This window comes from Brachyhypopomus gauderio, chromosome 15, assembly GCF_052324685.1.
Source record: "Brachyhypopomus gauderio isolate BG-103 chromosome 15, BGAUD_0.2, whole genome shotgun sequence".
NCBI lineage: Eukaryota > Metazoa > Chordata > Actinopteri > Gymnotiformes > Hypopomidae > Brachyhypopomus > Brachyhypopomus gauderio.
The window spans coordinates 2387360-2398479 of record NC_135225.1 but is presented as its reverse complement, the minus strand read 5'-3'; the positions used below and the strand labels follow the sequence as shown (position 1 = coordinate 2398479).

At 39.1% G+C, this 11120-nt stretch overlaps 1 protein-coding gene across 5 annotated transcripts; it reads left to right on the top strand.

Moving 5' to 3' along the window:
* Window positions 1–1051: 1051 nt before the first annotated feature.
* Window positions 1052–10223, top strand: LOC143476701 (uncharacterized). Of its 5 annotated transcripts, XR_013121357.1 has the most exons (10): window positions 1052–1186; window positions 1404–1439; window positions 3013–3232; window positions 3796–4010; window positions 5750–5884; window positions 6010–6185; window positions 6299–6418; window positions 6834–6985; window positions 7074–7188; window positions 10067–10223. XR_013121357.1 is itself a non-coding variant. In XM_076975022.1 (8 exons), exons 1-8 carry the CDS (start codon window positions 1184–1186, stop codon window positions 10181–10183), a joined length of 975 nt encoding a protein of 324 aa, XP_076831137.1. In that variant the 5' UTR covers window positions 1052–1183; the 3' UTR covers window positions 10184–10223. The 5 variants fall into 5 exon arrangements, 4 of the variants coding, with proteins under 4 accessions (XP_076831137.1, XP_076831136.1, XP_076831138.1 ...); XM_076975022.1 differs by lacking the exons at window positions 5750–5884; window positions 6010–6185 and having other exon boundaries at window positions 3016–3232; XM_076975021.1 differs by lacking the exons at window positions 5750–5884; window positions 6010–6185.
* Window positions 10224–11120: the final 897 nt, after the last annotated feature.

The following is an 11120-nucleotide window of genomic DNA, read 5'->3' as shown; positions in this document are numbered from 1 at the left end:
AGTCACACTGGTGTTGAATGGCGACTTTCATCGCGGCTGAGAGATGAATCCTCTCTATTACGTCTTACAAAATCACTCCACTACTGCCATTCAACTTTGGGATTTTATGTGCAGGGCCATGTTGCTGTGTGTCGTGGTGGTTTCCGCCCGGCACAACACCTGATTCTGCAGAAAGTCACATGCTCTCATGATGCAGGGACATTTGAGCAAGAAATATGTGTTTCTTGCTCAGAAACACACAGTGCATTGGGTCCCCAGGACTGCCAGAGAACATGGACATGAATGTGCTTCATAGTGACACCCACCGGCCTGTTGACATTTAACTCTTCATTCACCAGCCATCTGCTTGGTGTGAAAAATACGTTCATAATGCTAATTTGAGTAAAGGACCCCTGTAAGATATTCCATTTGGATTCAGGTTTAAAAGCTCCATCAAAGACACCAAGAAATTGGATTTACTTCAGCATCTATTTCAGGCAAGGATTACACTGACTAGTTATACTAAAAAACTGTGCTAGCTCACACAGCATTTCTAATATTTTCTTAGGTTAGCAAATAATGTGGAAGCTAATACAATTTTCTACAAACCCAAGCAACATCTTTGAAAGCCATGACAAAACACAAAACACATTCTATTTGTATCCTGTTCTGAGGCACTGCAATGTACACATCAAATGTTGGACATCAGTCCTGTGCTAATTATCTGTGCATACCTGACTCATGTGTATGCAAGTGTGAGTGATAATCTGTTATCCAGATGATAATCTAATCGCATCAAAAAATGGAGCCAGAATCCTTTTATGCTCATGTTTACCATCAGTATGCGTGAAGCAAGACCATGCAACAGATAAGATGGTCTTTTCAGCATTTGGATTTTATAAACCTTTTCTATTTATATTTTTTTCTTAAAGCATAGCTAAAAACAGTATGTTACAAACTGGCATGAAGGAGCCTTATTATTATGTGAAGTACCAATTGCCTTTATTTATGATTGTAGAAATTTAATAATAATCGGAGTGTCTATTTGCACCCGGGTACAAGTAGCATTTGCCACACAGCGAGGCTATTTTCACCCCTTAATTAAAAAAAGAAAGCGAACCGATCTGCGCATGTCTACCATTTTCGCGCGGGAGCGAAAAGGCGCAAATTAAAAGGACCCGATGGGAAGCGGAGACAATAGGAAATGGTAAGCAGAATTTGGTTAATAGTTATGTATTACTAATAATAATAATAATAGTTATGTCAATCACTCAATTTAACTCTACATGTTAAGATATATATTTAAGAAATAGTGTGAGAATTATTATTCAACGAACACTGTTGACTGAACACTGATATATTTGAGCTAATAAGAGCATTATAGCTAACTTGCAAACGTCATCTTACTTATTTTATGTTCACAGACAATGAAGAAATCTCTTTTAGAACGAAGTTCAGAGGTAAAGTTAATTCCAGTTTGTGGTAGATGTAGCTATGTTTTATTTTCTATTCTGTTTATTGTTGATGTAAATGTTTAGCTGGAAAATGGCATGCGCTATGACTCTAGATGCAGCGCGATATATATACTGTGCATATATGTGTGTTAGTCTCGAAATGAGGTGTGTTCAGGTAAATGTCTGTCGCTGTAACGTAGCTCGCGCTACAGAGCTAGGAAACACAAACGCTGAGGAGAGCGAGATTTATTAAGGGGAATTCCAGTCGTTCAAACAGGCAGGGGTCATAACGGGCGAGCCATTCAGGTTTGACAAATAAACAGGCATGACGCAACTAATAATTAAACAGGGCACTAAGACACCGAAAGAACACTTTAAACTTAGTGATGTCAAATTCGAAACGTGGAATCAAACTGAATCGATTTATTTGAATCACGGTGTTCCGAAGTCCGTATCGAAACGGGAAAGTCATGTGACTGTTCCAAAAACGGGTTTCGTTACGTCACGCTGTTTCGATATGTTTCGAATCTTTTTTCAAGCAGCTGGTCTGAAATCAGAATGTTTACTGATTACTTGTAATGTCACAACTGATTACTTGTAATGTTTAATGAATAAAGGATTACACAAGCATTTCCCTACCTTGCAATGTAAGATGAATAGTCAGCTATATCAGTCCACTGATTAACAGTGAAAAATACATCTTAATCATTAAAACAACCCTGTTCTCTGCATGCAAAATGATGTTTTCATGACTAAAATTTATTCAGGGACACAATATGGTATGGGGGAATATTTAATGTCATATTTCATTAAAACACATCGAATCACTTTGTTCATTTGATTCGATCTCCCAAAAGCCCCACTTTTGCCATCACTACTTTAAACCAAACATGTGGTAAACGCATACAAACTAGAAAATCAGGCTATGGAAAACACAGACGACTGAGCAACGAAACGAGTAGAACTCACAGACCAGGAAGCGTAGAACACTGAACAAAGACCAAAGAGCATGAATAACAAGAGCACAAACTAACCAATTAGAACAAAACAACCGATATGGGAAACACAAGGACTATAAATACAAAGAACGAAACTAGACACAGGTGAAGAAAATGACGACAGGGGCGTGGCAGACCGGGGGGGGGGGGGGGGGGGGGGTGCATGGAGACAGACATGCAGGGAACAACACAGACACGAGGAGCAGGAACCCGAAGTGACAGCTAGAGAGGGGGATATAGCCCTACGTGACAGTTGCATTGCTATCTTACAAAAAACCATTTTGTCCAGTCAATTTTTTTTGAGTTTTGTGTAAAATTATATAAACTTGTCTTTTTGTTCTCTATTTTTTGTGTTGTTTCAATACACACAAAGGACATGAATGTGTATAACAAAATATGTAAGTGCAATCATTTTCTAGGAAATTAATTTTGGCTTTAAAATTTTGTTTTTAGAAAAAATCGGACCGTTTTTCTGTACAGTTGTCCTTTTGAATTAAGGTTTTTGCATGACAGAGTCAATATGCCAGACTTATAATGTAATGACTATTTTATATAAGCTAATATTTGTGTTTTCTCCTAAGAAGGAAGAAAAACGAAAGGAAATTCGTGAAGGAGACTCATTTGAAAGTTATGAGAACTTCCAGAGAGCATTGAGAGTATGGTGTGCAGAGGGCAACCATCCAATGCACAAAGAGAGATCTGAAAAAATACATGATACAGATTCAGTTCTCACAGAAACAATACAGTATTCCAGACTGACTCTATCATGTGTCCATTATGGGTTCAAGAGAACTTGCAAAAGTGAGTGAAATCATATTCTGCACTAATTTAACACATACAGAGAGTACCTTAAAATACCAGCTTTTGCTGGTTACAGGTTTTAGATGGTCTAAGTTGCTCTTTCATGGTCAAAGTAGTCGAAAAGGCCATACCATATGCTGGTAAAACAGGTGGTTAACCAGCTCTTGACCAATATAGAGTATGTTTTGTGATTGCCTAGATAGTTTATCAATAGTTTATCAAGGATGGTCGAACTGGTTGGCTAGTTTGGTAAAACTGGTTGATCAGTTCCATCATACTGGTGGACCACCTGTGTCATGCTGGTTGTCTAACTTGGTCAGGTTTATCATGCTTGTAGACCATGATGTTTAATCATCTTGTGTTGGCCAGAATGTTTTTTTCAGCAGGGTAATAACATAAATAAAAGTGTTTTAGACAGTAAATTAAATAGTTTGAAAGAGAAAATGTTAGTATTAGATATATTCTTAGTAGATTAAATGCTACCTACCTATTAACAAACATGGTTTAATTCTGCTAATTCTACTAATAATATGCTATCCTTCATTGTGTGCACGTAATTGCAGGCAAACATGAAAGACCCTTCCAGCATTATTTGAGGATGGGGTGTCCTGTGATCATGAAGATTCGCTATGACAGGAAATTGTGCAAACTTATTGTTTGTAAGCTGGTGGAAGAACACAACCATCCTGTATCTGCCCAGATTTTTCAGAAATATCCGCAAAACAGACGACCTACTGAAGAGGAAAGACAAGAAATTGAGAGATTGGTACAGTTAAAGGTAAGAGTGAATCTAATATGAAGTTAATTTAGATGTGAAGTCTGATTCTATTTTGTTTTTGAAGCAAATTCTAAGTTAACTGGATATTTTCAGGTCAGTGCAGCCACTTTGAAAGGGTTTGTGAAAGACAGATTTGGTAAGCAAGTCAAATTAAAGGATCTACACAACATAAAACAGCAAATAAAACAAGAAAAGCAGAACAGCCAAAGTGATGCAGAGCAGATTGTAAGTGTAGTGAAAAATATGAAAGACAGTGGCCATTCAGCTGAGATTCTAGCAGATGATGGTGGAAGCATTCAGATGATTTTTATCCAGACTCAGAAGATGAGACAGGCATTCCAAAAAAATCCAGACATTGTATTTGCTGATGCCACTTACAAAACAAACAAACAAGGTTACACTCTTCAGTGCTTTGCTGTAATGAATGAACAAGGGTTAGGAGAGCAAGTTGCATATGCCTTCCTGCGGGGAGAAACTGAACAGCACCTGTCTCAGATGTGTTCCCTTTTCAAGGATAGAAATGCCAACTGGGAAAGTATTAAAATGTTCATGGTCGACAAAGATACAACCCAGATGAAAGTACTGCATGATAATTTTAAAGGTGCAAATGTTTTTCTCTGCTCTTTCCATGTGATCAAACACTGGAAAAAAAGAATCGCTGAGCTACTTTTGCCAAGGAAAGCAAAGAAAGAGCTTTTGGCCACTTTGGCATCCATTTTGTACAGTGACACTCATGAGCAGTACCGAAAATATTTGGAAAAATTCAAACGTGAATGTCAAGACCAAAAATTTGCTGATTATTTTTTGACACAATGGGATGCTTCAAAAGAGGATTGGGCACATTTGTTCAGAAAGAATATGCCAACTATGGGAAATAACACAAACAACAGAATTGAGAGCCACTTTCAGAAACTGAAGAAGGTACTACACCAAAATTTGTCCATTTGTGAAGCACTAAAAGAATTAATTGAATTTGTGAACATACAAGAATGTGAAAGAAGTTTTCATGAGTGTTCTGAGATTACCACAGTTCTTTGACACACGAGCAGTTTCACAAACAGCAGTGGAACTTTCAAAAATTCTGACAGAAAAAGCCTTCAGAATGGTAACGGAGGAGTTGCGTAAAGCAGAAAAGGAAAGTTTTACCATTGTGAAAGAAGAAGAATGTTACTGTGTGCAATGGCTTGGGAAAGGCAGATCCAAGAAGAACATAGTGGACAAAGCTATGAAAACGTGCTCTTGCTCATTTTCAGTATCGTTTGGACTCCCCTGTGCCCATATTCTTTTCTGCCAAAAGCATGAAAATGTTCAAAGCCTTGATCCTTCATGCATCCATCCAAGATGGATCAAGCGAAATGAGGAAGTTCCACAGGAGGTCTTAAATAAAGGTCCAGAGCGTTGTCGAGTCATCTCAATGCCAAAGTCAAAATTTGGTAGCAATGACCGATTTAATACTGTTTGCCCTATAGCCATGGAAATAACATCAATTATTGCTAGCTGTGGAGGCCAAGAATATCAGGACAAACTGCAAATATTGAGAAACCTGTTGAATTGCTGGAAGGTCAACAAACAAGTTGTACTACTTCAAATGGAATCCAGTACAAAAAAAAACATTGATGTTGACAGACAGACATTGGACCCTGGAGATAGCCAAGATAGCCAAGAGTGCTTAGAAATCAGCAAGGAAACTGAGAATGTAACAATCAATGTTCCTTGTATTCCTATCCACACTGATGAAGGGGTACCAGAACTTGAATTGAACAAAAATGGAACAAATGCTGGTGGTGAAGAATGGACTGGCCTTAAAATCACACCAGTTAAAAGCAGACGGGGAAGACCAAAGAAACAGAGAAACATCACTTTCAACAAAAAAGGTGATGACCCTTATTATTTTATTATTCTAATTATTATATTACTTACAATATTATGTTTTAACATAATTTGAATCTCTTTAATAATGTGAAGTAAATAACATGTTAATGTTTGTTACTGATTCCAGCCAAGAAACGACGTCTCCATGAACCAGATACAGAACTGGAAAATTTGCCTTCATTCCTTGTCCATAGAAAGCACAAAGGGCTTCCAACCCCAGATAATGGTTTTAGTGTTGGAGGGATTACTCTCTATGATCTTGACATCGATACCCTTAAACCAGGAGCATGGCTGAATGACAATGTAAACAGCATGCACTGTTTAAGTTAACACTAATATTTTTAATAGTAATGTTTTGTATTCTTGTACTTATAGGTTGTTGAAGTTTATTTGGTTTTTTGTGTCTTTGTTTTAAGGTTATACATGCTTACCTTGGACTGCTGGCAGAAGAATCCATCAAACCAGTTTACATTTTGCAGTGTTTCCTTGAAGGATTTTGGAAGAAAAACCAATACGATGTTTGGAAATACCAGAATGTAAGCTTTCACTAACATCGCATGTATAAACACTCGAGGGAGGAGGCACGACGAGCGTCGAACGGTGCAACATAAAACGTTTAATGAAAACACAAACACGTTAAGCTCCGTGCGGAGGGCAAGTACATGTAGACAACTCTCACACAGGCATGAAGCTTTAGACAAAGACGAGCACAAGACATTGCGTGAATGCACATTGAATAGGTGATTAACACATACCCTCGTGATCTCGAGACAAGGCACAGGTGAGACTACGAACGCTCACAGACAACCCACACCCACGGAACTACAAACATGGACATAACGGCACGCAGACAACGTAGCGGCACACCCACATGGAGGGGTCCGGGGCTGTCACCGTAACAGCATGTTGGTTTACAAGAATGGTGGTCAAAGTATATTTTCCTGTTAACAGGTGCAGTTTGAAACATACCAGTGGATATTTCTGCCCATATGCAGAAATTCACACTGGTTCCTTGTTGCAGCAAATGTTGAGTTGCGTAAGGTGTATGTCATGGACTCCCAACCAAGTGTGATCCGGCAGAGGCAATGGCTAAATCACTGGAGGTAAGCAGTATTTAAACTTTGAACAAAAAATACACAAATAAAATCTAGGCAATCACACGGCATTTAAAAACTACTTTTATGTTCATAGGAATTTCATGAGGGAAAGGGCCATTACCGGAGAGAAGCTAGACGGATGGACAAGTGGAAGCATTCCAACTGTGACTCAAGAAGATGGCTCCAGCTGCGGTGTATTTGCTTTGATGGTAATACCATTTATCTTGTGTTATATGATAAACACAAAAACTGAATTTATTACAGAGACTAAAACTATATCACTGTACTGTATTATATAGTCACAGCTAGAAATACATTACAGAACCGCTATTGAATTTACAGTTTTTTACTGTATACTGCTAACAAGCGTTTATCAGTACTTGAGATACTTTTTCTAAACTTTAGGCAGCAACACACCTACCTCATACAATTAACCAAATAGTTAATTTCATCCACAAAAGTACTTTCTGTTTTCACAACACAAAAACCTGGATCAGCATCAACTAATTCCTACAAAACACTAACGCATGTTCTCTGCTTCAGAGTTACATACAGTCCCCTCCAAAAGTATTGGAACAGCAAGTCAAATTCCCGTGTTTTTGTTGTACACGAAAGACATTTGGGTTTAATATAAAAAAATTAGCATGAGGCAAAAAGACAGAACGTCAGCTTTTATTTTCTGGTATTTACATGTAGATGTAAATTTGAAAAAGAATGCTTTGACAAATCTGCCATTGCAAATGTTATGTAGCCATGTATTTCCCTGTGCTTATTATTCTGGAGCTTGATTGTAGGGTAAAATGTATACTTGTTTGCTCTCAAAATTTTGTCACTTCTTATCAAGCACCAAATTGTAGGCTTGGCTTTAGTAGGCTTGGCTTTAGTGTTTTCCAACCTGATGCTCCTGGAGACTGTCCCCCTACTGCAGGGTTCGTACGGTCATGAAAAACCTGGAAAAGTTATGGAATTTGAAAATAGCAATTTCCAGGCCTGGATAAGTTTTGGAAAAACTAAAAATACTCAAATGTTTTGGAAAAGTCATGGAAATTTGCTTGACACAATAAATATATTTCGATAACCGGAAGAAAAAATAAACATATATAATATAGCCATGTTTTTTCTTTGTGCGGACCACTAACGTAACTTCACAGGTTAGTTCGCTACGTTAGCGTTGGACTCCAAGCGGAGCTGTAGATTGTACTTTGATGACGTGTAAATCAGCGTAATGCTGGTAAATGCCGATTCAACTATGGCTGCTTCAGTTGGACAAATACAAGCTATGGCTTGAGAAAGACAAGGACACGGGGCATGCAAAATGTGCACTGTGTGGTTAACCAACTGGTTAACGTTGGGGTTAGAGACTGAAAAGTCCGACGCAAAGCAGTTTTCGTCGTTAAGCGCGAACCTAGATTTAGACACGCCTTGATCGTAAACACAGAATAGAAAAAAACTAACAATGTTCTCGTGCGTACAGCGTGAGAAAGAGCGACCGCGTTGCCGAGATGGGCTGCGGTGGAGGCTGTGCTGCTTCAGCTTATCGTACACAACACTACACAACACAACACTCCACTACACTCCACAACACTCCACAGTGCTGCCACTGCACCTCCACGCACCGCGCGAAATTAAGAAAAGTCGGTCGTAACTCCGTCCGTCGTTAACCAGACCCGTCGGTAAGCGGGAACTCACCGGCTTTTAGCCCGGATACGGCTTATAGCTACAACATTTTCCATTAAAAAAAACTTAGATGCGGCTTATATTGATATTGAAAATACGGTAAATGTTTATTTTTTCAACAACGTCCACAGTGGCAGTTGTCGTTGTTGTTGTTGTTGTGTTCGTCACTCAGGTGGGCGGAGCCCGCAATCCGTCTCACCTGAGGGTCATTTGTTTGTCTATATATGTCTTGTCTTTGTACCAGTTGACCGGTGGTTATTATATCCCTAATTTGGATCAGTTCACTGGTTTTGGTGCACTGCCTGTCACAGAGACAACCTGACCTGCAGATTTTAGTGCTATTCCTGTTCCACAAAACACTTGAATTAACCCCTTAAACCAGGGATGGGCAACTGGCAGCCCTTGTCCTCACTCACTGCGGCCCGCAAATAGATAAATAATAATTTAATAATTAAAAGAGGAAAAAAAAAACTGATAGAGCACTGATAGAGACTTTTTTGTTCTTGTCACGTAGGGCTACGCCCCCCTCTCCTAGCTGTCACTCCGGTGTCCCTGTTCCTCGTGTCGGTGTTGTTCCTTGCCCGGTTATCCCACCCTGCGTGTCTGTTGCCCTGGTTTCCCTCTGTCTGCCACGCCCGTGTCATCATTGTGTTCAGTTGTGTCTAGTTTAGTCCTGTGTACTTGTATCTCTGTGTTTCGCCCGTTGACGGTTATTTGTGGTTTGTTCGGTTTTGTGGATTATCTGTCATTGCTGTTTTGGTATTTTCTGTCTCCGTTGTGTTTCTTCGTTGTGAATGGCTCTCCTGTTACGACTCCTGCCTGTCCTGATGACCACTTGGACGGCTCTCCCGTTTTGACCCGTGCCTGTACAAACGACTTCGCCCATGGAATTCCCCTTACTAAATCTCGCTCTTCTCAGCGTTTGTGTCCGCCTCCTCGCTCCGCAGCGCGCTACACTTCTTTGATATGAAGGAGTTCAAATTCCTTTTTGCACTTTTTTATTAAGCAAATGCTTATTAAGGACATGTTAATGTGTTTATATGCAGAAAATAGATGTATGTTGGTGCAATAAACACACAGATCTGAATTCATTTAAAATGTGTTCTTATTGAGAATAATTTTTAGTGTCTATCTTATCCAATTATTTGAAGTGCGTGGTCGTGTGGCCCTCCAATAATAGTGCTGAAAAAATTTTGGCCCTCTATCATGGAAGTTGCCCATCCCTGCATTAATAATACCACTGCTATCATAATTATCATCATTCTAAAGTCATTTTAGAATTTCATTGGGTGTTTTGCAGTGGATGTGTATTCACTCTGTCTGTGTGTGTGTGTGTGTGTGTGTGTGTGTGTGTGTGTGTGTGTGTGTGTGTGTGTGTGTGTGTGTGTGTGTGTGCGCGCGATGTTTCAGAATGCTGAAGCTCTTCTGAGATTTGGAGATCCTGCATCCATGAAGCAAAGCCAAGTGAATGAGATCCGGCTATACATTCGGGATCGGATTATAGCAGCAGGGACTAATAAAGAGTAAATCATGTGAGGTCCCACCTCAATGTACAAACCATGCAGAAAAAAATGAATAAAAAAGTAAAATCTGTCTTCGGCATTCTGTGAAATTAAATTAAAGGGGCTGATATATACTGGCAGGAAGAATATTTATCTACATTATACAGTGTGTAAATATGAGGGTGCTACAGACAGATATTAACTTGTTACATTTTGTTTTAACATTATCATTTATCACTGGCAGTGTATATTATAATGTAGTATTTAGCATGTGATTACTGCCATTAGCGGCAAGCAACTTAGGATAATTAAATTGCTATTTAAATTCTCAGAGCATAGTAAAGAAAAACAAAGAAGAGACTCACAAGTGAAAAACAAAATTCAATAAGAACAAACTGAGGGCCACCCCATAACCCCAAACAAAAGTATCTTCACCTCTTGTAAAATAATTTGTAAGTAAAATGTGTTTTGTCACAAAACAAAAAAGAATAGTACTAATCTAATAAAGGAAAATGTCGGGTGCAAATAGCACACACTGCTGTATATACACTGGTGCAAATAGCACACACTGCTGTATATACACGGGTGCAAATAGCACACACTGCTATGTACACCCGGGTGCAAATAGCACACACTGCTATGTACACCCGGGTGCAAATAGCACACACTGCTATGTACACCCGGGTGCAAATAGCACACACTGCTATGTACACCCGGGTGCAAATAGCACACACTGCTGCATATACCCGGGTGCAAATAGCACACACCACTAGGTACACCCGGGTGCAAATAGCATCTGCCTTTAATAATTCAGTGCATGTTGTTTATATAGAAATATATTGCCAGCTTTTGTTGGAGAACACTAACAAGCTTAACAATCAAATGTCCTGTTTATTTAACTTGTAGGATTTACTTGATAAAATCCCCGTAACAATTTGCACTAGCACTTTTTATGTAACTTT